This window comes from Numida meleagris, chromosome 4 (genome assembly GCF_002078875.1).
Source record: "Numida meleagris isolate 19003 breed g44 Domestic line chromosome 4, NumMel1.0, whole genome shotgun sequence".
In the NCBI taxonomy this organism is placed as follows: Eukaryota; Metazoa; Chordata; class Aves; order Galliformes; family Numididae; genus Numida; species Numida meleagris.
This window is the reverse complement of record NC_034412.1, coordinates 95894903-95921962: the sequence shown is the minus strand read 5'-3', so window position 1 is coordinate 95921962 and position 27060 is coordinate 95894903. Positions and strand designations below refer to the sequence as shown.

Below are 27060 nucleotides of genomic sequence, written 5' to 3'. Positions count from 1 at the left end.
CATCAGCTGCTCTCACCAAGATGGGGAGGGTGGAAAAGAACCGTCCTGAGTAAAGCAGGCGTGAGAGGTGGAGCATCAAACTGTAGAGTGTCCTAGCATCCAGTGCAAAAAAGCTTTTGTGTGGCATCAGAGATGACAGCACAGTTACACCAGATGGAGATTGGACCAAATACAGAGTGACACCAGACAAAAGCAGGCCCACATGGCTACGGGCTCTCAGTGAAGGAGATGGGATGACCCTCCCAAGCTTAGACACCAACAGGCATCCAGAGAAAGAAGTCAGAAAAACAGCAGTTTGGGGAAACAAATCTCTTAGCTATGAACTGAAGTGCATATGTTAAGAGTAATCGTTAGGTCCATATATTCCTGGATGTGCTGTTACTGCCAGACTTCTTGGCAAAAAAAGTCTCTCTGCCAATAAGAGCTGACACTATTTTAGACTTTATTTTGGCAAGTAACAAGGACATTAGGAAGAGCTGGTGATATAATATTACTTTGGACTGAATGCATACACAAACACTCATTAAATTAAGGATAAAAGAAGGTAGGTGGTGTAAGAGAATCAAAGCTCACTCTTTTTAACAGTAAGACACTAAAATCAAGTGGACCAAGGAGACGAGGAAGGGGAAAGCAGCCATCTAACTATTTCTCTCAGGTCAAAGATACAAAACTATTTGAAAGCTAACTGAGAACTAACCTCTGAAAGGACATTAGGAACATTAAAGAGTCCACAAACTATGGAGAGGATGGGATTCATTAGCAATGTCTTAGAAGCTGCGAGTGGTACAGAGATAAAACAGGAACTGCTGAACGTCAAGCTGTGCTAGACCTCAGCAACTGGTAAACAAAATAGCAAGAGATGTTTCAGTCGTGTAAGAAAAGGAAAACATAAAGGGAAGGAGAAGAGAGTATGCTGTAAGGATAGGCAGGAGACTAAAACCAGTCAGCTGCATTCCTACAATTAAATTAGAGCTTTCATTAAGGACAAGGACATCGAACATGGGTGGCAAGGCAAAGTGCCTAATGGGAATGAGCTTACAAACAAAGAGAGAACAGAGATGGACTCAAAACACAAATGTTTTCCTACGTTCAAAGTTGGTGAAAGCAGACAGCATTCATCCCAGCATTCCAAAAGAAATGGCACATGAAATAATGCCTCTGGTAGCAAGGCAGTTAGAGCTACCTACAGCCAAGCATGGTGCTACAGAAAAGTAAAGTGTATTTAGAAGAGGAGGGAGAATTCACATTGCCAACACCTAAATAGTATGTAGGTTTTCGGAGAACACTTTGAATGCAAGAACTGAAGAACAAAAATTGGAACATGTCAAGTGATGGAGTCGGCAATGGTGAACCCAATGGCTCTGTCAACCCCATGCTTTCTGCCTATAAAAACAATTAATTGAGAGCAGCTCAACTAATGCAAGTTTCATAGAATCGGAGAATCATTAATTGGAAAAGACCTCTAAGATCACCAAGTCCAATTCCAACCCATCCACCCCAACTATGACCACAGCCCTCAGCAGTGCCACATCCCCATGGTTCTGCAACACCTCCAGGGACGGTGACCCCACCACTTCCCTGGGCAGCCTGTGCCAGTGCCTGACCACTCTTTTGGAGAAGAAACGTTTCCCAGTATCCATCCTGAATCTCCCCTAGTGCAACCTAAAGCCATTATCTAATTTCATTATGGCTTTCAGCGCAAGACTACACTGGAAATTCCTAGGTGAGATACAGATGGTGAGGATTATTTAAAGAATCAGAGGTATACAGAAATAAATTCAAGAATTGAGTTTGGACAGGCTTTGACCAATGTCTTTATTAACGACAGACACCAAAGAAAGTGTGCTAAGCATGTTCTGCTGACAAGGTCAAAGGGGATTGTCAGTAAATAGGGAAGAATAACATTGAAGAAAATTGAGATGATCTTCAGGACTGGCAATGTTATCCAGTAACAGCAGCAGGATAACATTTTATGATGCCATTAGGGACAGAGAAGAACATTCGCTATTCAGTCAGGGAGCTCATCAGTTGGAAAAAAAGGATGTGACAGAGCAGAGTATATTAAGCCATATTAAAATGAATAAGGACTATTAACCACTGAAGGCATGAGAACGAACAACGCAAGATACTGCCATAAAAGGACCTAGAAAAGTCCATTAAAGACCTAGAAACATTGCTGCACAAAGAAATGGTGAGGCCTGAGCCACATAACATTAAACAAGGCTGACCAAAACTGCAAGCAGAGGTAGAGTGGAGACCAGACTGATAACAGTGAAGCTTTAATGGACAGCAACGGTACTATTCTTTAACACACTCAAGTGCTAACACACAGCTCTGCATCAAGAAATAGCAAAATAAATAATTCATTGTAAGGTACGCTCCAGCACTAATTATGGAAGGCCAACAGTCAACATCTGTATCAGTCAACATGTAACTTGTAAGTTAGAAAATAAATTATGTATTTCTTCCTGACGCCCGCAATTGCCAATCTGATGAAAGAGAAGCCTGAAAATTTAAATCAGGCATTGAGCAAGTGCCCAGCTTTGTACACAGGACTGTAGCTCCTCTCCAGAGAGCAGTCCTAATCCGAAATGGAAACAATCGGCTTTACTGTTTGCTGCTTCTGCAGCCAATGACAAACGTGCACCTCTTCCAAACTCCTTCACATCTGAAACTCAGGGCTTTACCAATCTATAAAGCAGAAACTAGATAATGTTTATCAATATTGTAAGCCTTACTGAAAGGAACCGAACTGTAATCCAAGGTCAGGCTATCAAATCTACCATTTGCTAAATAACACCACAGTCTCCCAAGTGTTTAAACACTACTGTCTTTACCAGAAGGTGATGCAGACCTTTCACAAGTATTCTTAACGTTTTCAGAAAAGTACAGAAAAAAAGCTTGAAAAATATCTCCACAGCTTAATATGCCATTTTCCCAAGTGAACCTCACTTCTTTGCTCAACATTAAAATGTGCATGTTGGAAGTGACGCCAATGGTGAGCTTGTGCAACAGATATGCCTGAAATATCAAATAAATCCATGTGAAGTTTCCAGTTTTCACACAGTAATTGGTTACGCTGGTTGAGTAAGGGCGGAGATGCGTGATTTTGAACCCCTACAATTTGACCAAGTTTCTTAAAAAAGGCATTAATCGAACACACAGAGCCTTGTTTGTGACCTCTGTTCCAGACCCAGCAATAGCTTTGTCCTTCAAAGGGACCCCACAGCACTGAGCACACTGTGTGCTGATACTTGAATTAGCCTAGAGCAAGGGGTGCCCAAGGCTGCCCTGAATTATTAGCTGCAGCAGCAGTTGTGGAGTGCCTGTGATTGCACTCTGTGATCTACGAGCATTTTCATGATCCACTGAGCTCCATCCACTGCTCGTGCAGCATTAGCATTATCATCACAGACAGCCTGACACCTGAGGCAACGCGTGTGTTAACCGACTGCGCTGCAATAAGGGGAAGAATAAGCTTCATCTTATTCTGCAGGTACCACCAGTCTTTGGCAGCACGAGGAGAAAGAGGGATGGCCCTCCAGCAGGGCCTTTAAAGAACATGATGTTAAAAAGAGACACTAAGAACATTTCCTCTGTTTCCTCATTCCAGGCTTTGTTTTGTGGCTATGAGCCTTTGTTTGCTTTCCTCATCCGCACCTTTAAAGTCAAAGACCTCATTAGAACATAGCTCAGTAAATAAACGAGCATCCCACTTGATTTCACAGCCCATTTTCAAATCCATTGGACTGAGGTAATAGCAGACAACACAACCTTTGTGCTCTTAATCAGGAGCAGTAGAAGTCTGCAGCAGGATTACACCGAGAGCTGCTTCAGCTTGGACAGCACACAGCACAGCTGAATTGCCACATTGCTCAAGAGGAAGAGAAAGTACATGGAAATAATTACACACACACACACAACAAGAGCTCCTACCTGTATTTTTATTGGCCAGGTGAAGTTGCTGACGTAAACGAAGAAGGTGATGTTTGGATTGTTGCGGAAATCGAACTTCTCATTGGAGAAGCTGTCCTTGTATTCCTTTATGTTAGTTCTTGAAACAACTGGAATTTCCTCCCCAGCCTGCGTGCCAGCTGTTTTCATATGGTAAGAAGTAACAAGAAATGATGTTTCAGTGCATGCTTTAAGTGACAAATAAAAAGGGCCAATCACCCAGAATTCTAATGCTCTAAAATTAACTGTTCATCGAAGCACGACTACGTTAAGCTGCGCCATACTATCAAATTCACTGCATGCCAGAATATTGCGTTACTAAAAATTAAATTAGCTCCTCTGCTGTTCCCAAAATACACTGTTAAGATGGAAAAATATAGTTCTTTTTTAATATTTCACTTCTGCCCCAAGGCATGGCACTAAAGAACATTACACAGCGAGTTCAGAGGTGAAGGCAGATGTTTCCTCGATAAAATCTGCATTTGTCAAAAACTGATAAGTGAAGCAAGCTACCAAGCAGCTTAGATCACGCTAATTTTACCTGCAAAACTTGTTGCCCAAGTAATATTGAGGTTGAAGTTCTTCGATGCGTTGATAAACATATCCAGGTCTCTGTTTTGCTAGAGGAGAAAAAAAAAACAATAAAACACAGATCAACAGAAAAACCCACAATTTTTAGGAAGAGCAATTTTGCTGCACTGTTTCCTAGCAAAGCTTCACGGAAAAAAAATCTTGGAGTTTGCTATTCATATGAAGCAAACGCATCAAGTATCACATTAAGCAAATGACAAAGCCTACAAAACTATTTCCATCTTCTGAAAGCAGTACTCTCCTCCCCAAGGAGGACGTAACAAAGAACAAAACAAGTCATGTGCATCAAACGAAACAAGAAGAATAGAGATACAAGGTAAGGGCTGAGCAACAAGCAAAGCTAGAATTGCTCAGCAGGTGTTTAAACAACTGTAAAGACTCACAGAATCACAGAATTAGCAAGATTGAAAAAGACCTACAAGATCATCCAGTCCAACCATCCACCTACCAGCAATAACCCCACTAAACCATGTCTCTCATCAAAGAATCAACTGTGGCTTGTATGAAATCTTCCCATGAATATTTCAAACCCTATGGCCAAGCAAAGCTCCCATGGAACTCTGTGGAACTGGACACACTTGCCATGTTAGGAGACTACATCTGGAGATTCCCAATACTGTAACAACTCACCATTTCCACAGCTGTAGAAGACAAACATATACCCGAAGTACAATATTTGGTGACGGGAAGAGGGGAAATGGCTTTAAACTGGAAGAGGGTAAATTTAGACTAGGTATTAAGAAGAAATTCTTTACTGTGAGACACTGGAACAGGTTGCCCAGACGGGTTGTGGACGGCCCCTCCCTGTTAGCATTCAAGGCCGGGCTGGATGGGGCTGTGAGCAACCTGGTCTAGAGGGAGGTGTCCCTGCCTATAGGAGGGGGTTGGAACTGGGTGATCTTAAAGGTCTCATCCAACCCAAACCATTCTATGCTTCTATGATTCTATATTTCAAGAGAAAGGAGAAAACTCACCTCTTCAGGTGTTGCTACAAAGTTGATTGCTGTGTAATAGCGATCATCCTCTTGAGAAAGGCTGAAGGTGAACTGATAGTCAATGAGAAGAGTATCTGTAAGGAATGCACAGAGCACGTTATCCCAGGTCTTGGAACAGAACAAACTTCTTCAAAGCAAAGCATAAAGTTACTGAAGTGCATCTAGCACAAGAGCACAACTAGGATTCACTACGCTGTTATGAATGAGTCCAACCTTTATGTGATTTCACACAAAGGGACAGACTCTCATTATTATTTTCCTCTTAATGCCTCCTAGACGTCCCCAGTTGGGTAGACATGAGCTAGGCAACCCTCCAACATCAACCCACAACTTTTAAGAAGCACTAAGAGAGAAATTTCCATGGAAGAGGAGAATGCAGTGGGACTGAAACTGACCAGCACGGGGTTGTTCTTCCGAGTTACATATTTCTGACTTTTCCCCCTTTTTGCCCACTTGATCAGCTTGGTGCTCATTGCACCAACGTGGTGGGCTATCCTTGCAAAGGGACTGTCAAGTGGTGCTGTTGTGTCCTTGCTTTGCAACACAACTGGAATTTAAATTTGTTAAATATGGCACGTTGGCAATTTCTGTGTCTCACAAAAATACTGCTCGACATCGTACCTTTATGTAATTTAAGATTATATCTCTCCATGCCTGCCAATGTGCTGATCACTAATATTTGCAAATAGAAGCTGGAGAGTTTCCCTTAAGCAATCTGAATCTTGGCAAAGTCTCCTGGAGCTGCACAGGAACCCAACTGTTCATTTCAGAGGAAATGTGGGGATTTTGAAGCCTTCCTCATTCTAACACGGAATAAAATAAATAAAAAAAAATAGTATTTCGCACTAACAAAAATTCTGCAGACCTGCTTTGATGTTCACTTATTAGGTACGTATTGCCAAGTATTTTCCAGAAAACCAGACTTCATCTTAATGTCACATGAAAAATTTTCAAAGCTTTCTCGTGGAAGCCCAATAGTGACATCAAGAAGAGTACATTGATTTTCTGCAGTGAAAGCTGAAGTTCTAAAGAAGTATTTTTTAGCCTTGTTCTTGATCTCTTGGACTGTAAGCTGATCCGTGCTGAGTTTTAAATAGGATATTTTAAATGTCAAACATTTGTTATCTACAAGCACAATCCCAACTGTACTCACAGTAACATGTTCCTTTAAGTGGATTTCCCTGATATCTGTTTTCAACTTCGCACCTAAAGAAAACAAATATTTTGAAGGGTTTTTTTTTTTCCAGTTCTATTTATACCCAGACGCTAAAAATCAGAAAACACCACCTGTTGCAATAACACTATGTAATTAAAAATAAAAAATACGTCTGAGCTGTACAGAGCTGCCGAAGAAATTACGCAAATCTGCCAGATCCCTGCAAAACAAACTAGAACAGAATTAAAATAAAATACAAAATTATGGAAATTAACTTCGCATTCACTCGGAATGTGTTTCATAGCTCTTCACAATGGGTGGAACTGTATTACTGTAGTCAAAAACTGAAGTTTCCATTTGCAATTTATGTCCATTTCAGGATCTAGTCCTCTACGCGTTTGCTAACGTAATGCTTTAAAAATAAACCTGTCAATAAAATTATTTGAAATGAAATTACTTCCACTAACATTACGCTAAAAGCATTTCTGTTATGTCGCAGAGAAACCTCCAGCACATTTGTTGCTCTGAAACAGCTCCATTAAAATGCCCCGATGTCGAAGTCTTATTTCAGACATATTGATGTTCCCCCAGAAGAGAGAGTAAATATCTACCAATTAGAAAGAAACTGGGATCAAGCTACAGATGAAGCAAAGTTGCATGCACATTCTGGGGGGTGGGGGGCATGATTCTTCCCCCCCATCCATTCTGCATGACGTCCCCAGTGGAAACGTTAAGACAGAAATCTTCAGGCAGTCATCTTGTTCCTGCTCCCCCTCGGGGTTAAGCATGGCTGGCTGCACAGCCAATGGAGGTAGCCAACTGTCAGCAGGAAGAGATGAGCACAGACATCATAACTACGGTCATTAAAACACGCGGGGGCTCTACGCCAGCGCACGCGCGGCCCTATGCTTCCGAACAACAAAGGGAATGGAATGGAACTCACAGTTGACACTCGTCTCCTTTGATTCCCTTGGTGGTGCAGAAGCATTTCCCCGTGTTGGTGTTGCAGACGGAGGCATGGCCGTTGCACTTGCAAGCTGGTGAACAGAGAGGGTTGGGGGGGGAAAGGTGCAAAACACATTTCATTAGCAATTACACCCAAATGGCGATACATCAACAATTAACTAACGGGTACATGAAAACTCTTGTGGGTACTCTCTGATTTCTCAGGGCTGTTAAAAATAGAACCATGTGGCACAATGGATCCAGGGACGGTGTCTCCTACGAAACCACAATCCGACTGCTTCTTTTTAGCTTCCAAAATCTATTTAACTTCCTCTCGTGTTGCTAGACAGCACAAGGGATATCATAACCGGTAGGAAAAAGACAGCGTTTTGAATTATTTGGGGCTCGCTAACACATTTCATTTCAACTCAAAACTCAAGAGAAAACAGTGATCTCTATTCTCCGCCAGCAAAGCAAAGCTCCCGGTGCTTTGGGGGCTTCTTGGAGAGATAAAGCTGCTGTTGAGAAAACACCATTAAAGGAAGTGCATCTGCACTGTGAGATCTTCAGTGTCTGTGCTTTGGGTACATTGGGGTGCAAACAACCTCAATATACTTTAAGATGGTTGAGAGCCCCTCAGCACATGGTAGATTGGCCTCCAAAGAACGTTCCTAATTCTCATTAAAACACCCGTGTTCACATGCTCTGAGAGCTTTATAGAGAAGTAGCGAAGGTATGTGCAAAAATAAAACAAGCTGCCTTTGAAATCATCTCTCCTCGAATTAAAATCATGGATCTAAGAATTTCTTCCAGACAGGGGGTGCCTCTCAGAGTTTGTTCCGTTGACGGGCTGGAAGATGTATGCACCTGGAGCCGTGAGAATGGGAGAAGGACATAAAGAAAAGATCCCCTCATTTGCGGTCTCTGAGCTTGCTGAAGTTGCCTTGTCAAAGCGTTTCAAGGCACGTGCCGCCGTGTACCAGCAGGTTCTCAGACAAAGTCCTCATCCTGAACACTCTTGTCCACCTTGGATCTTATTTTACAAATCCTTCTGATGCCTCCTTTGTATTGTCATGTAACGGAAGCTCTATTGTATCACAGACGCTTAATTGTGCTTCTCCTCTGTGGATGAGTGGTTTCCTAGCAGCAACACGGAACAAAATAGGAAGAGGCACAAAGGGCTATTGTGGAAGCAAGTGGACGGAATGAAGATTTGACAAAATCACTGTATTCCGTGAAGCAAACACACTTCTCATTAGTGGCCCTAGGAAAAGTAATAATTCTTGATAGTACTGAGTACATCTCCTCCTTCCTTCTGCTTTGCAAAACATAAGCCGAGTGAAACTTGTTCATTATTCAACAATAATGCGTGTAAAAGTAAGGAGAAGTTTTAAGTTCCGTGCTGTTTAGATGCAGGTGACAGTATCTTGAGCATTAATGCTTGGTCCTTCCTCACTCTGCTCATCAGCCACAAAATTATCGGGAAGATTTTACACTCCAATGTCTCTATTAAGAACAACAATCCTATTGATACATTTTCCTACGAGTCCCATTGCTGGAGATCACTCAGTCAAGGACCTCAAGATGCACAGAGAAGGGAGATTTTCTCCTGGCTTTTCAGGGCATACAGAGGTTGGAAACAACCCATGAACAAAATGCACTAGAAACCCTTGTTGGACCACAGAACCGTAGGGGTTGGAAGGGACCTCTGGAGATCCCCCAGTCCAATCGCCCCTAAAGCAGTTCCCTACAGAAGGTTGCTCAGGAAAGCAAGCAGGGGGGTTTGGGTATCTCCAGAGAAAGTGACTCCCCCCACTTCTCTGGGCAGCTTGTGTCAGGGCTCTGCTACCCTCAAAGGCAAGAAGTTCTTTCTCACGTTCAGATGGATTTTGCGTGTTCCAGTTTGTGTCCAGTGCCCCTTCTCTTGTCGTTGGGCACCACCAAAAAGAGCCTGGCCCCATCCACTTGACCCCTGCATTGATCAGATCCCTCTCAGCCTTCTCTTCTCCATGTGAACAGCCCCGGGTCACCCAGCCTGTCCTCATCAGGAGGTGCTTCAGGCCTCCACCACCTCCTCAGCCGTCCACTGCGCTCTCTCCAGCAGTTCCCTGTCTGCCTGGAACTGGGGAGCCCAGCACTGGGTGCAGAGCTCCAGCTGTGGCCTCCCCGGGGCAGAGCAGAAAGCCACAACTGTTGGAAACAGCTTTTGGACTGTGCAATCCCAACGACGAACCTTACCCGCCTCGCAGCGAGGCTCCTTTCACCTTCTTCACCATCCCTGAGCCTCAGGCTCATTCAGAGATGCTCAGTGGGATCGCATCACCTCCTCCTGCCTTTGGGACGCTTCAGCACCCTGATGGCAGCCATCAGCTGACACTACCTTCCCATGACAAGTGCTTCCGTCCCCTAGCACCTGGGGGGAGCGCCCAGGGGGAGCAGGCATCACTGTGCCACCAACAAGCTCGGTGGATGCACGTGGAAGCGCTGCCGCAGCAGCAATCTGATTGCTGCCACAATAGCACCCTCCCTTCTCTTGCAAATAACTTCCTTATCTACCGCCAGCATATTTTCGTGGGGAACTTTAATCAGAAATTTCAAAAAAATCCTGAATGCGGAGAAAGCACCTTGCAGCTATTTTTACATCGGATGTACTGCAATTCCTGCCCTTCCTGATTAACACTGCTCCACGTCGGGCACTTCCTAAAACCAACTGCTGAGCAGTGATTTGCCTGCCGCTTAGTTATTATCTGCCCAGCTCTGCAAACACCAGAGCAGGTGATGATACGCAAACAATTCCTTCAAAGGTAACAGCAGTTTGTTAACAGTTCTTAAACATGAGTGAGATAGCAAAGTTCACTTGCCCTGGTGGAATAGAGCAGCAGGAAAAGGCATCTAGTTCTATTCGCTCCCATTCCTCTTCCTCCGTTGCTTTTCACTCTGCATAGCCTTACACGTTTGAAGGGCTACTACTGACCCTACAGCGTCTCTCAGCCTCCTGACATCCCATCAGAAATGGAAATACTCCCACCCACGTTTCACTGAATGTTTGACATTTTGGAGACATTTATGACTCCTGGATTGGACTCACACTAACGTGTTCGATACTGGTTCACTGGGATGGAGCCTATCAACAACTGTCCCCAGTACAGATATGACCACAGGCTCTCAAATAGAGCAGCACACAGCAGCGCACATCCATGCCCAAGAAGAGTGGGATCAGCACATCTCTAATGGGAAAGGAAGGAGAGATCGCAGCTTAAATGAGAGAGAAAGCAGGAGTTTGCTCCGCTGTCCATCAGCCCATCCTCATCTGAAGCATTCCCCTCCGGAATCCTTTCCGTGGAGCAAAACTTCCAAGTCTGCAGCAATCATTTTGGCTGCATCAGATACAATGATTTCCTCTTGCTTTACCTCTTCTGATCCACGCCGGTCTTGCTGCCCACCCTCCTGCTTCCCTCATTCGTTTGCCGTCACAGTAAATAGCATTAAATCACAGCAAATTAAAAACCTGGGCCCAAAGCACTTGAGAGCAAAGCACTTTTGACACGAGCTACTAGTTTCATCAGATAGCGAATGAATGCTGCTCCAAAGTCTCTCAACGCATTTTCTAATTTCTTTTTCAGGCATCTGGATGGCTTCAGTCTATCATACATTATCTCGACAAGAAACTATATTTGGACAATCCTCACACGGAAGAGTCTGAAGTAACTTACTCTTGAATTTTCACAAGCAGAGAAATGCAACAAATATGAAAAGGCACATTGTGATCCAACGATTCAACCTGAATGCTCACAGCAGGATTGTACATTTTCTCATGCCAACTCAGTCTCAATTTATTCATTCATTCCTGCACTTCAAATTATCTTCATGCCAAATGAGTTTAAGAATATCAGCGGTATTTAATCTTGCAGATAACGTTCTGAAATAAAGTGTCAAAGATGCACTTTCTCCTTTGTACCGGGAGCATTGTGCTGTCTATCACAATTTCATATCATAGAATCATGGAAAGTTTGGGTTGGAAGGGACCTTTAAGATCATCCAGTTCCAACCCCCTGCTATAGGCAGGGACACCTCCCTCTAAACCAGGTTGCTCACAGCCCCATCCAGCCTGGCCTTGAATATCCCCAGGGTGGGAGCATCCTCAACCATTCTGGGCAACCGGATGCACGTCACCTCCCTCTTCTTGCTCTAGGAAGCAGGATATGCATTCTCCAGCTGCTAACTCCCATCCTCACAGAAAAGGACGATGCTGCTTCCAGTAAACACAATTAGATGAATTTCCAAATATTTCTTTTTCCCCTAGATTGACTCCGTATTTAGAAAGAGCAACATGAAGTCCTCAATGTCCCTTCATTAATGTCCTCCACTTACTTCTTCCAGGATGCCTACAAACCACTCACATTCATTTCACAGAAGTGCTGATGCAACTCTCACCCCAAACAATGTAATTTATGCTCTACTTTGTCCATCACTGTATTATAATACTCCACCTAACTCTACTGCATTAAAGCTCTTGGGAGCAAGAAGCATCTTCCCTTACATCTGCATATCCTCTATCACAGATGGACGCTGGTTTACAACCGGTGTCCCCATGCTGCAATGCTATACAACTTGCAGCACTTCTGAACATTGTTGCAAGGCTCAAGGACAGAACTCCAAATTACACATGTTTATTTCTGTGTTACTGAAGAAAAAATGTATGGGTCCTTCAAGAAAGAATTCTTTCCATTTTGTTAACTGGATCTTACACAACCGAAAAATTACTTTGTGCCAAAGAGACCGAAAGCACATTACAAACTTAAAATGCAATTTTAACAGAGATCACCTAATCCTCAACTGAAATCCAGCCAACCCCTCAGTGAAATATGGCAATCCTTTTATGAAGCAGACATTTATAATAATAAATGCACAACACATTAACCGAATGTAATAGAAAGTGGAACTTAGATAAGCGGAAATTTGTCCAAGACATTGGGATTAACAGCGTTTCTTTTCAAAACAGGATTGCCAAACACTAAAGCTAACTCATTTTTCAGTGTGGCCATTTGAAATGTACAAAGGAGGGGAAAAATCATCTTAATCTTGTGCGATATGAGTCAAAGAACTTCATCGAGCGATTTCTGTATCTTTGATGCAAAGAAGCAAGGACGGTGCCTTGCTTGCAGGAAAAAAATGTATTATCGGGATATAATTTCAGTTAAGATCGTAGAGGAGTGAGTAAAGAGCAATAATACATCAAAGCATTCAGCAAAGGGAGACTTTAGGCATCACTTACGCTGGCACGTTCCTCCGTTGGTAGGATCACCATAGTAGCCAGAGATACAGGTTTCACAGTGTTTGCCAGTCGTCAGATTTTCACACTTCTCACAGATGCTTTCATTGATGCACTTACTGTGCCCATTGCACTGGCAGGCTGAAGGAAGCAGAAAAGGATGAGTGTCTGTGCTCAACCGCAGCACTGCACACAGCACCTCAGAAGTCTGTGACTTCTGGAGAGGCTGAATGAAACCACTTCATGCAACTTGCAAAGAGGTTCTTGCAGACTTGCTAGAGATACATAAACTCAAAGAGAAGCGTGCACTGAAAACTTGAAATTTAAAGCAGCAAACAGAAAAGTCAACTCTAAACCATTACATGAATATTGGGCAGATGGATATGGAAGCAGCAGGTGGGATAGCTTTACAAGGATGAATGAGGAAGAGAGGTTTTAACAGTAATTCAGTAATTATATTCTATGTATTTAATGTCAAAAACATTACTTCAGCATCTTCCTAGGCATTACTAATAGCTAAATCAACTGTCAAAGAAAGAAGAGTCTTTCTCTTTAAGAAACCTGAAAATGAATATGTAAACAAAAGCTAAAAACTCAGTAAAGGTTTCAAGAAAGGGAAAAATCTCACTAGAACAACGCATGGACTAGGGAAAAAATTAGAATCACAGAACCATTTAAGTTGGAAAAGACCTCTAAGATCATCAAGTTCAAAGCCAACTCATCCCCACCATGCCCACTGAACCACATCCAATCGGGGGAGTTGGGACTAGATGATCTTTGAGATCCTTTCCAATCCAAGCCATTCTATGACTTTATATCCCTAAGTGCCACATCTCCATGTTTCTTGAAGCCAGGTCTTCAGGAAGCAAATCTCTGCAGCAGTCCTGGAGATAGCCCAAGTCTTTCCATCTCAAACTGTGTTCTTTAATGTGTCTCCCAAGCTCTTTTTCTCCTTCCATTAACAGGTGAGAACAGAGACATCGCTACAATCTTACGAAGCTGCTCACCCTCCATTTAACTTCGTTACGCTTCACCCACTGACCTGGACACTGGATAAAGGACCAGTTATAGCTGCTCTCTTCAAGACACATGCTGACGTTGAGGACAGGCTCCAAGCCTTGTTTTCCTGTTGCAGATGGGGTTGGCATCTTGACCGGACCTCGGTAGGAGCCCTCGATGCACTTCCCCTTGCCGGTGTTGCTGGGATCCGTGCACCACCCGCAGCCGGGCTGCTCCAGGCAGTGAGAGCACGTGCAGTAGCCTGAGCAGTTTTCAGCTATTAAAAAAAATAATAATAATAAAATCAAATGGTGACATAAGTCACTATCTCAAAACACAGGCAATGATCAAGGAGAGCCCTTTTGTGACTTAGAGTAATTTTCTCCCCAAAGTCTGTAAATATTTATTCTGATATTCTGAGAGCAAGAGGTATCAATTCGCATTCCTATCAGCATATTTATTCTAGAATCTTAATTAACAAAGGTTGAACCGATCAGTGAATTAGGAAACAATGGAAAAGCAGTTGGGAAACAACCCATGTAAGGCCTATCTAACCATTAAATAGCACCCACTGAAAGCAGAGCTGAGGGTTCCCACCTATAAACCACTTCTGCTTGATCCGTAGATTATAAATGAGCCATCCCAAAGCAAAAGAAACAAACAAAGAAAAGAAAAATAATTTATTTTAAATACAAAACTTCTACTGTGGGATATGCAGAGACAATAATTCAGAACATTTGTGTAAACTGTAATTTGGATTTGATGATTCCACGTAGGAACAGAAGACACAGAAAAGGTGCAAAAAGAAGTTAATCACATGTAAGAACTTTAATTGGAAGGGCAGGATTTCAAATAATGAAGCAAGCACTTCTCCTTCTGAAAAAAAAACATTGAGATTTCATCATTTGAAAGCCCAGACTATCTGCCATTGAGTTTAATTGACAGTGCCCACAATCAGATCCCAATTCTCTTTAACTCTTTACATGACACAGAGGAATCTGCAAGACTGAGCTGCGTGCTCCAAGCTCTCGGGGCCACGTTTCTGAAGACTTCCATGAACGCAATGGTACAGGACAAGCAACGAGCAGAGCGCGCTGAACTCTGTTAGCCAACGCCAGACCTCGTCCACCCATTTGGAAGCAAAAGCAAAGACTCACGTGGACAGCTGCTCATGGTGTACCACTCCATGCACTGCCCGTAGGGGAAGGAGGCCACGTAGGCGTTGGAGTCCACGCACTGCTTCATGTTGCTGCACCACATGCACTCGGAGCTGCCGCTCGTGCACTCCCCGCACATGGTGCGCAGGGCGCAGGGCGTGCGGCACTGCTTGGCGCTGTGGTTGGCTGCGGGAAGAGGCAAGGGTCAGCTCTGGGCCAGAAACCCGCAGGTAACAAACCCCACAGTAGGTTATTCAAGACTGGAAAATAGTTCAGCATCATAAACGTGAAGTATTTCTTTTGTCGTGTGCTGGTGCTAGAAAATTTTGAATGCTTCGGGCTTCTTCTCTCTTGTAACTAGTGACAGGACGAGGGGGAATGGCCTCAAGTTGCGCCAGGGGAGATTCAGGCTGCACATTAGGAAATACTACTTTTCTGAAAGAGTGGTCATGTGCTGGAATGGGCTGCCCAGGGAGGTGGTTGAGTCACCGTCCCTGGAGGTGTTCAAGAAACGTTTAGATATAGCATTGAGAGACGTGGTCTAGTGGGGTTATTGGTGGTAGGTGGATGGTTGGACTGGATGATCTTGTAGGTCTTTTCCAACCTAGCTAATTCTATGATTCTATGATTCTATGACATGGTTTAGTGGGCATGGAGGGGCTGGGCTGATGGTTGGACTTGATGATCTTAGAGGCCTTTTCCAACCTTAATGATTCTATGAGTCCATGAGATATTTAATACACTGGTAAATGAGAAATGTGGCAGAATCAAAGAATATAGTTGGAAGGGACCTGTAAGGATCATCGAATCCAACTCCTTGCTCCACACAGCACCACCCAAAAACCATAAGCACTGTAACACCATTTCTCTTAATACACGTCCTCCATGAGTGCTAATGCTTTCAAAAGTGGTCAGAAAATTTAAATAGTGTTATAAATGTGATCTTCATATTTCAGCAGATTTGTTGACGTGCTCCTCATCTATTTTCCCAATCAACATCTAAACATCTAAACTGGAAAAGACTGCGAGGGACGGGGACTCCACCACCTCCCTGGGAAGCCTGTTCCACTGCATGACAGGGAAGAAACCCCTGTGGTTAACTAAGCATTATGGGATGTGTTTTAAGTTATTGGACCAGTTCCACATATAAAACGAGTGCTGAAAGCAGAACTAAGTCAGGAACTGCTGGTCTGAGTCAGTGCTTTATCATCAGCTTTAAGTGATTGCTCTCAGACCACAAAAACAAGTGCAAGCTTAAAAGAATTCCAAAGGCTCTCAGTTAAAAGAGAAAATTCTGAGTTAGGATTCCACATTCACGATCCGCACCCTGCGCTTCCATGACAAAACGGTGTAGCTCGCTTACAAATGTTATGCAATAAGCCAACTTTCCTAAAATTTAAAAGGAACTAATTGGTATTCAGAAATAATCAGCGATAATAACTCAGCGGAGTTAACAGACCAAACCATTTTAAAAAAAGATATGCAGTTCCAACAAAGCCAGAAGACTTTTTCCCAAAAGCAAATCGCTTCTTTTTCAAAGTTCTCCTATCTCCAAAGTGTCTTGCCCAATTAATTTCAAACTCTGATAAAATCCTCCTCTGGCTATGGAGCCTGGGAGGGGAGGAAGGGGAGTTCAATTGGAAAGGAGCTTTTATTTATTTATTTTTGAACAGTAGATTGCTCCATACCATAATTAACCTAAATGTCACAATCAGGTATGCAATTTAGAGAAAAATAATTAAACTCTAATGTACTTTAAGAATTTTACAGTTAGCAGCGTAAGCATAGAGTTATTTGTAACGTCTGATCCCTGCATGGAATACCTACACAAGGCACGTTTTCAGAACCACTTTTCTTCAGCAAAATCATGATGCAAATGGGATAAAAAATGGGACCCTTTTCACTCGCAAGGAAATACATCTGCATTTCAACCTGCCCCCTAGGAAGGGGGAGAAGAGAAGACTCCGAGGTAGCGGCTTTTCTGTATCTAAAGGGGAGCTACAGGAAAGTAGGGGGCAGACTCTTTTAGCAGGGTCTGTGGTGACAGAACAAGGGGAAATGGCTTCAGACTTAAAAGAGGGTAGATTTAGACTGGACATTTAACACTGGACATTGGACTTTTTCCTTAAGTCTTTTACAATACGGGTGGTGAGCAATGGAACAGGTTGCCCAGAGAGGTGGTGGATGCCTTGTTCCTGAAGGCACTCAAGGCCAGGCTGGACCAGGCTCTGAGCACCCAATCTAGCTGTGCACGTCCCTGTTCACTGCAGGGGAGTTGAACTAGATGACCTTTAAAGGTCCCTTCCAACTCTAAGGATTCTCTAATTTTAAGGGCCGTATGCTCAGAGCCGCTGTTACCTGCCCTTTCGCAGACGCTGCCGTTGACCTCGTTGATGCACGTTGCTGCTTTCAGTCCCTGGCTGGAAGGCTCAGCTAGATAACCACAAAATCCAGCATCGCTGGGTTCATCGGGGAGCCACTGGAGCAGGGTGTTGGTGAAAGGTGACATGTCCTCCCAGCACCAGTAGGACACGTTGATCTTCCTCAGGCCAACCCACGGAGTCAACGCTTTGGACTGGAAATACAGAGGGGAAAAAGTTATCACACAGCTTTATTTATCCTTGGTATTAAAATAAACATCACCACACAGTGCTTGTTAGTAACTTCGACAAATTCGGTGTTGCAAAAACGTAGGGAGGAGATACGTGTTCCTCAGTGCCATCTGAATTAAATCATAATCATAGGATGGCTTGGGTTGGAAGGGACCTCAAGGATCATCAAGTTCCAACCCCTCCTGCTGCAGGCAGGGCTGCCAACCTCCACATCTAATACCAACTAAATACCAACTAAAAGGGCTAGCAGTTCCACTTCTAGGGCTCACATTTTGAAGGATACCACAGTAGGAAAAAATACGTACACGGAAAATGTTTCTCCTCCAATGTAAAGGATCAAGTGCTGTTAGGAAAGGACTGCTAATGCATCTTTAGGAGTTTACACGACACTTAGGCACTCCTGGAGCTGTTCTGCAGTCTCGCAGGGCTTGGCTTCCTCTCTTTACACAAGAGTTAACACGCAGCCTCGAGTGAATTGACCCTTCACTTGCACTGGTTAAGCTGAATCCCCTCTAAAAACCCTACACCTGCTGAAATGTCACTTGAAAATCACAAAGGGGATCAAAGCAGGAAGCGCTTGTTTCAACAGGGCAATATTTCTCTTCAAGACTGAAGTATGCTCCTCTCTGAGAAGTACCAATCCTGCTGCCTCATTTTTCCTGTAAAAACCTCTTCCTGATTTCCAGCCCTGAGACCCAGGAGGAGGCACGCTCAGAGCAAGCTTTCAGAGCCCCAGAGCACCACTCTTTGCTAGGGTTCGAGCACCCCGTACACAGCCTGCCCCGAATATCTCTGCACTTGTGCAAGTGGCTGGAAAAAAACAATATTTATCTTCCTGGTGCGTGAGGAGGGATGGATTCCAACTCACTTCTCACTGGCTCAGGCAGCAAAGCACCCGCCGCTAAATCAAACGTAAATAACTCCCAACAAGCAAGGAGGTCTGCCGAGTTAAGAAGCCGACATTTTAAGCAGTGCTTCCCTGAGTAGAATAAATAGCTTTAAATGCTTTATTTTAAACACCTCCGGCGCCCCCAGAGGGACCTTTATTGATAAAATACTGTGTACATGTCACAAGAGAACCACTCACACTCCTCTCGCAGTCATGTATCCCACAAGGGAAATGCGCGTGTGATTTCATTACAGAAAGCGATACCTTTGAGGCACCGTGTATGTTTGTGTTTATCTTTCCCATTTACATTCTCTACAATTTCACTTCAAAAAACACCCATAGGGGATGTTGAATTTCAAAAGGCAAATCAGTCCTTCTCACTTAAGAGGCATGTCTGCTCCACACCGCACCGCAGCGAGGACTCCCCCACAGCCACGGCTTAATTACTCAGAGGACATTAAAGAGAAGCACTCACCAAAGACTGCATCTTCTGCAGCTCCTTCAGAACAAATTCCACCTTTTTCTGGGTGGTGAGAGAAGCCAGCGAAGCACCGCTGGACCTGCACGACAGCTTGGCGTGATCGTAGTTCTCCTTGGCGTTTGTAATTTTCAGGCAAGAGTTGCTGACCAAATGCCAGTTTGTCCCGCAGATATTTTCTAGGGGGGGGGAAGAAAAGAGTAAAACCAGAGGTGGTAAGAACTCCTTACGCTTTGTAGACTCCTAACTAACCTGCACTAGTGAGGTATTGGCACAGGTTGCCCAGAGAGGCTGCAGACACCCAAGGTGAGGGGATGGGGCTCTGAGCACCTGGTGGAGCTGCGGGTGTCCCCGTGCATTGCAGGGAGTGGGACCAGGTGGCCTTGAAGGGTCCCTTCCAACTCAAACCATTCTGTAGAGCTGGCAGAAAGCAGACCTGGATATGTCCAGAGTTACCAGGGGAAGCCTCTCCATGCCTTTTCAAAGGTCCTGCCCATGTTGTTTTTCTCTCTTTCTCTACGTTTTATTAGCTGTATGTGTCAGTCACTGAAGATGCCATATTCTCTCCTAGTTACTGGGGAAAATAATCCTTTCTATGGAGGAGACTAATAAACAACCGCTGTGAGCTCCCACTGGAAACATGCTAATGAGAGAATTTTCCTTATACACTTAGGTGTTATTTGCCTAATGCGTCCAGTATGTGACATTCTGCTTTTGCACAATTCTGGTTTCTAAAATCAAATGGCATGCATTATTAAACCTAATGCCTCACCGAAGCCTATTATATCAACAGTGCTGCTTTCATCAAACGAGAAGAGAGAGAGAGATGAAATACAGGCTAATAATTATACAAATGATTACACCGCTCTTCAGACAATTGGGACTGAAAAATATTCCATCAGACTTTCTAAATTTACCTGAAATAAAGTTTCATGCCAAAATGGGATTGATTAAAGAACACTATTCCTACCTAGCAGTAAACTATCACGGAGCTGGGAGTTTTGTTTTAAACACAAACAAATGAACCAGAGGAGAAAAGAAAACCAACACCTCAACCAATACTTCTGGATTGGGTGAATGCAGAGCTTCTCACACAGACCCAAGCAATACTTACCCGGTAAAGCGATGCACTCCTGATTCCTAGGTTCCCACTGACAGTTCTGATCCATGGCACAGCTTTTACAGCTTGTCCTTTTGTTACAGTAATAGGCAGGGTTATCCTTAGGACAATTCTCATAAGCAGTAATGGGAACCTAAAATAAATGGCACCAGTGAGGCTTCCCATCCAAATAATAGAGGTTTGTAACAGTCATAAAGACTAGCACGCTCAACTTCACATCTCAGATCTACAAGACAAGCTACGTGTTCCAAAGTGGCAACACTGCAGCGTGCATTCAGGGTATTCCCCCAGACTAGCACGACCTAGAGCTGCTCCCCAGGGGTGAGCTTTTTCTAGGGAAGGCTCTAACAGCAAACCCAAATGGCTTTGAGCCTCACTGAATAACCATGTCACACCAACAGTGAAAGCTTCACCCCTTCCCCGCTCTGTCCTTAGGCATCCTCCTCACTCCAGGAGTGGGGAGTCCCATGAAAAGCCCTCAGACCCACATGAAAAATTCAAGGGTGTGAGCAGTTCAGAGGCACAAAAGCACTGGAAATGACAAAACGTCAGGGGTCCTTATGCTGACAGATGAAGACAACTGGGCAATTGCTATTTCAAAGGCAAAACGTAAACTTGCAGAAGCATTAGAGAGACTTTACCTGTTCCTCCGTGCAGTTGTTATGCATTGAGATACACTGATCCGTGCACCACTGACAGTTGTTTGTGTTTGCTGTGCAGCTATAGCAGTCTGTAATCTGATCACATTTTTCATTGTCTACAACTATTAAAGAAAAAAACCTGCATGACCAAAAACAGGCATTTCCTGACAGAGCTCTAAGAACTTGCTTACATACAGCAAAAGATACAACCCAACAGTAGTGCCGGGAGATTTTCTCTTATCAACCAGTTAGCAAGTGGGACTCATTCATTTGACCCGACGGATGGAGAACTGCGTTCGTCAATTGCTTTTAGTGGCCAGGTGGCCATCAAAACTCAACAGCAGAAAACACACTGAGACACTGAAGCAACAGAGCAGTGAAGGAGCACGCATGTTCCATCAGTGCACATGCAAACGATGCCAGAGGACGTTTCCCAAGGACAGGGAAATCTCCCACTGCAGGCCCATTTTGCTGAAAGCCTGCCCTTCAATTACACGCAGCATTTTCATGCAAAGCTTGAACTTTCCACTTCATCTTCCCAATTGCTTATCGCCTGTGTTTTGTGAGGATTTATTGTACATTCAGAGCCCATCAGAGCAGTGTCCCTTTACATCCATTTCTTTTAAATAATTAAACGCTGCAATCTATTGCAGAATCGAGGTTCATATAATTCAATTCAGGGCAATGAACGCATTGGGATAAAGTGTTGCAAAGTTGTTAACGAGTTATCATAAGGAAACGCACAGGAATCAGACCTTACAACAAACGCTCTTTCTCTATGCCCCGAGCCAGGGAAGAGCAGAGAAGGTGAGAGGAAGCACTCAAACCGCTCATCCTGCTGTCTCAGGGTAACTCCCTCACCCCACGTTGAGCAGAAAGCTCTCACAAGGTCCTCAGGGCCAACACCTACAGAGCAACGGCCCTGATCCCCTCTTGATGCTGTCTCTTTGAGATAGGGCCGGGATGCACAAGCAGCGCGGTAGGAAAAATGAAGAAAGGGAAACGGAAAGAACGTGGCACATACCTGGCTTGGCAGGACAGTCCTCCAGGACCTTTTGCTGCTGCTGCACCGTGGCCATTTCCCAGGGCACGCAGCCGGGCTGGGCAGGAGCCCACACGCAGCGCACACCGGGCCCTGCGCGCATGCAGGCGGTCTCGTTAGCGAAGGCCTCGCACCTCTCCGGTGTGTACTTCAGGATGTCGCTCAGCAGGAGGCTGTTGAAGCCTCCGAAAACATACATGGTGCTGGAGAAAAGGCAAGTCAAGAAACGTTTCCCTTTATCAGGGACACAGACAGTGGGATTGAGTTTACTCGCAGGGAGTTTGCTGATGTTGCTAAGCTGGGAGATGCAATCCTCAGAATCATTCAGGGTGGAAAAGACCTCTAAGATCACCGAGTCCAACCCACACCCACCCCCACCAACCACGTCCCTCTGTGACACAGCTCCATGGTTCTGGGACATCTCCAGGGACGGTGACCCCACCACTCCCTGGGCAGGCTGTGCCAGTGCCTGACTGCTCTTTTGGAGAAGAGATTTCCCCTAATATCCAACCTGACCCTCCCCTGGTGCAACTGGAGGCCATTACCTCTCGTCCTATTGCTGTTACCTGGGAGAAGAGGCCTGTTGATACAACAGAAGGAAGGGATGCCATCCAGAGGGACCTGGACAGGCTCAAAACGCGAGTCCACGAGAGCCTAATGAGATTGAACAAGGGCAAGGTTCTGCACTTGCGTCAGGGCAATCCCAGATACGTGCTACAGCCTGTGAGGTGAACTCACTTAGAGCAGCCCTGCTGAGAAGGACTTGGGGCTCCTGATGGACAAGAAGTTGGACGCAGACCAGCAGCGTGCGCTGGGAGCCTGGAAGGCCAACAGTACCCTGGGCTGCATCAGCAGAGGGATGGCACAGAGGAGGGAGGGGACTGTCCCTGTCTGCACTGCCCTCATGAGGCCCCATCCGGAGCGCTGTGCCTAGGCCTGGGGCCCCCAGCACAAGAAGGACATGGAGCTGTTGGAGCAGGTCCAGTAGGCCACGAGGATGCTCAGAGGGCTGGAGCAGCTCTGCTACGGAAGGGGACTGAGAGCTGGGGGTGTTCAGCCTGGAGAGGAGAAGGATCTGGGGAGAACTCACTGTGTCCTTCCAGTACTTGAAGGGAGTTCATAAACAGGAGGGAGAGTGATTTTTAACAGTCTAATAGTGGTAGGACAAGGGGGAATGGCTTTAAACTGAAAGAGGAGAGATTTAGGTCAGGTGTTAGGAGGAAATTCTTTACTCACTGGGTGGTGAGGTCCTGGCAATGCTGCCCAGAACTGTGGGTGCCCCATCCCTGGAGGTGCCCAAGGCCAGGGATGGGGCCCTGGGCAGCCTGAGCTGGTGGAGGGCAGCCAGCCCACAGCTGGAGGGCCTTTAACGTCCCTTCCAACCCAACCATTCTGTGATTCTATCCAAAACTGTGCCACAATTCTGTGTGACACCTGATTAATGTAACCATATATAAAATGCTGCAGGAATGCAGGATCCTCCTGTAAAAACAGCGTCAAGAAAGGAAAGAAGGCTGACACAGGGGAGACAGTATTGCACTATTCCACCAGCAGCCAGGAACTGTGACAAAACAATTCGGTGTTGTCACATACTGCTGCACTGCTGCGACAAAACCACAGATATTTTTATGGCTGTTATCAACTGTGCAGAGATCCATTTCCCTCTCATGTTTTGAGGGGGGAAAAAAGATGTTTTGTTCCCTTTTTTTTTTTTTAAACCTCCTCTAACATCACAACTGCTTTAGGCACAACATCACGTTTCAGTGGTTACAGAAAAACATCACCCCCCAAAAAAAACCTGTGCACCAACGTTTGCAAACGTGTATTTAATGAGACAGCGTAGAAGAGTTTCTGCAACTGAAGTTTGGTAAGAATAATCAATAACTGTTAGCATTATTTTCATCCTATTTCAGAAGAGAATTAATGCAGTGCTGAACTGCTCTTTATGGGAGCAAACAGCTGGTAATCAGCGTACACTGAAACAGGTAGAGTGAGATTTTCAGAAACGAGATATCTGTCTGAAAGCACGTGTTCCTTTTGAAGTCAGTATTCTCAGACTGGTTTAAACTGTGCTTTAAATAATGTTCCCCATTTAGAAATACTGTACTCAAAGGGACAGGGAACCAGAATGGAGGGCTCCTAAGAAATACCATGTCCCTGAAGACGCCCTCAAACTCAGCTCTGCAGAGTCGAGCGCAGCAACAGCTGTTCACCTGGAGGTGTGGATATCATTACAGTGATCAAATCCTTAACAGCAGAAATCTCATCATGATTTCACCTAATTACCACACATCACGTTGCCGGTAAAGAGCGACACAGGACACACCGCGTGAAATAAAACACGGGCAAGTTTAAAAAACCACAAGGGGAAACACGATTTTGGACGTAGAAATGGTCAGTGCAGCTAAATAAGGGCAGAAGGAAATAAAAAACATGAGAAAATGATTTCTGAAAGAACAAACATTCATCAGATCCCCTCTCAGTCTTCTCCTCCCCGGGCTGAACAGACCCAGGTCACTCAGCCTTTCCTCATACATGAGATGCTCCAGGCCCTTCATCATCTTTGTGGCCCTCTGCTGGACTCCTTCAAGGAGATCCCTGTCTTTTTGGAACTGGGGAGCCCAGAACTGGACATGGTATCTAAATGTGGCCTCACCAGGGCAGAGTAGAGGGGAGGATCACCTCCCTTGACCTGCTGGCCACAAGCTTTTGAAGTTCCTAAGGTTAGCTCTCCTCTGTCCTAACAACTTGATAGGAACAGGTGCTTGCTGAAGACACTGCAAGAGCAGAGATCTGAGAACTTCAGCAGATTTGCAATCAAATCTCAATTCTCCACTCTCAGTGTTCCTTAACTATGTATGTATATATTTATCACAACATGCACAAACCCGTGCACCAACGTACTGCAACGGCACTGAGCGATGAAAAATGCTTGGTTGGATCCTCACCTGTTGTACAGCACCGCAGAGTGTCCGAACCTGTTCACATCGTGATGGAGATCCGGGCGAGGAAGAACGGACCACTTGTTGCAGGCTGGGATTAAAGAGAGGAGATGGTTAACTACAAGAGATGATACTACCCACCCCCAAAACACAAATCTCCCAAGTCAAACGGGGCACACTCTCCCCAGCTCCAATGGAATGACAGAAGGGGAATGGAAGGACGGGGTGGCTCTGCACCACCACCTGAATGTCCAGTTTCGTGGCCTCGTGCAGCACAGGCTCCTGGCTTTTTGGCCATCACGTGTAATTAAATGGCGGCGACGCAAGTTGTTTTTTTCTCTTTTGCAGATGGAGTATTTCATTGCATAACAAGTTCGGTTTTTATCTGTTTAGACGTGAATTATTTGCAGTTTTGCCCCCAAACCAGCATCACTGAGAACAGAGACTTATCTTCCTCTTCTTTTTTCATTGCAATTACGTTCCTAGAGGGCAGATATCCATGTTTTCAAAAATATTTTTCACTCGTCATAGCTTAGGGATTTTTAGTTGTTTTTCTCTTTTAATATAATGTGAGATTATTCCATCTTTTTCTATTAGCATAACATTTATAAGTTCTGCTTCATTTCTAACTTGGTTTCTCAGGTAATTTCTTCCTTTAGGCAGCGGGGGGGAAAAAACAACCTAAGAAAAGGTACGACCCACTGAGCAATCCAAGGAACAAAAGCAGGGAAAGTCAGTCCAATTCACAGCACTTCAGCTTCCCAAAGGGAATGGGATCACCTCGGAGGCTGATGTCCCAGGGGCACTTGTATGCAATTTATGCAATTAAGACAGAGAAGTCAATCTGCTGTAAAGATCTACAGAGCCTAATGCAAGATAAAGCTGTCGTTACAAGGAGCGAGCCTCTAATAAAAGAAGTCCATAAACCCAAACCGCTACATAAATAAATCAAGAGGGCAGAGAAAATCTACTTCATTACTTCTTTGCAAAATTTAATTGGAGAATCGTTGGGCAAGAAAGCTGATCCTCAACTGTGCACCTGTGGAAGCTTGTGCTCGAGAGCGCCGATAAATAGGAGACGTATGACCCAGTTGGTTGGGTTTAACACTTGGTAAATCATGACTCTGAAGTTTATTTTTAAACGTCACTTGCTCTGTTTTTGAAGAATTTACCCTAGCCCCGCATCACTCATGGAACGAGCACGCATGGTTTCAATTTCTGACAGGAGACTTCAGCAGAATTGGACGGAGATTTGCCATTTTTTATCCAGTAAGTTGGGAGTTATGCAAGGCCAAAAAACATATTTTTCTAGATTAACAGAAGGCCTGGAATGTTTTGCTTTCTAAGCTTCTTTCCCATCTTTAACAGAAGATCAAGTCCTGGAAAAAATGACTGATTCTAAAACTACAAAGAGTATACTTCTTCCTGACTTACGAGTTAAGCCAAGCCTAAAACTTACAATGAACAGGATTTTATTAAATATATTACTCAAATGGAACACATATGCAACGAAAACATCTAGCCTCTTTCCACTCTTGGCATCAGAACTGAATTTTTGAAGGGAGACAGAAAAGTTTTAATTTCTCTCCCATAGGGAGAAGAGACCATTACATGAGTATAGGTTTTGCATGAATATTTCCTGCTGTGTTTTACGAAAAAGAAAATTACAAAGCTAAAACTTGTTTAGAAATGAAAGAGAATGATTACTTAAAGCATAGTAACTGTGACTGGAGAGTTGGGCAGGGAGGAACCTGATGAGGTTTAACATGAGCAAGTGTAGAGTCTTGCACCCAGGGAGGAATAACTGCAGGCATCAGTACAGGTTGGGGGATGAGCTGCTGGAGAGGAGCTCTGTGGAGAAGGACCTGGGGGTCCTGGTGGACAACAGGTTGGCCATGAGCCAGCAGTGTGCCCTGGTGGCCAAGAAGGCCAATGGGATCCTGGGGTGCATTACAAAGAACGTGGCCAGCAGGTCAAGGGAGGTGATCCTCCCCCCCTCTACTCTGCCCTGGTGAGGCCACATTTAGATACTGTGTCCAGTTCTGGGCTCCCCAGTTCCAAAAAGACTGGGATCTCCTTGAAGAAGTCCAGCAGGGGGCCACAAAGATGATGAAGGGCCTGGAGCATCTCCTGTATGAGGAAAGGCTGAGTGACCTGGGTCTGTTCAGCACAGGGAAAAGAAGACTGAGATCTGATAAATGTTTATAAATATCTAAGGGGAGGTGGGAGGCAAAGGGATAAGGCCAGGCTCTCCTTGGTGGTGTGTA

General features: G+C 44.6%; 1 protein-coding gene across 1 annotated transcript in view; it reads right to left on the bottom strand.

The window, feature by feature from the left end:
* The window catches only part of ATRN (attractin), a gene marked incomplete at its 5' end in the record, with an annotated part of 144363 nt that overhangs the window by 64121 nt on the left and 53182 nt on the right, over positions 1-27060 (bottom strand). Inside the window, 14 exons of the mRNA XM_021395520.1 lie at positions 3937-4094; positions 4496-4574; positions 5520-5614; positions 6694-6746; positions 7640-7733; positions 12917-13054; positions 13956-14189; positions 15070-15255; positions 17428-17644; positions 19046-19227; positions 20163-20301; positions 20810-20931; positions 21834-22054; positions 24800-24884. Coding sequence (XP_021251195.1) covers positions 3937-4094; positions 4496-4574; positions 5520-5614; positions 6694-6746; positions 7640-7733; positions 12917-13054; positions 13956-14189; positions 15070-15255; positions 17428-17644; positions 19046-19227; positions 20163-20301; positions 20810-20931; positions 21834-22054; positions 24800-24884 — 2003 coding nt within the window. The remainder of the gene's footprint in view (positions 1-3936; positions 4095-4495; positions 4575-5519; positions 5615-6693; positions 6747-7639; positions 7734-12916; positions 13055-13955; positions 14190-15069; positions 15256-17427; positions 17645-19045; positions 19228-20162; positions 20302-20809; positions 20932-21833; positions 22055-24799; positions 24885-27060) is intronic.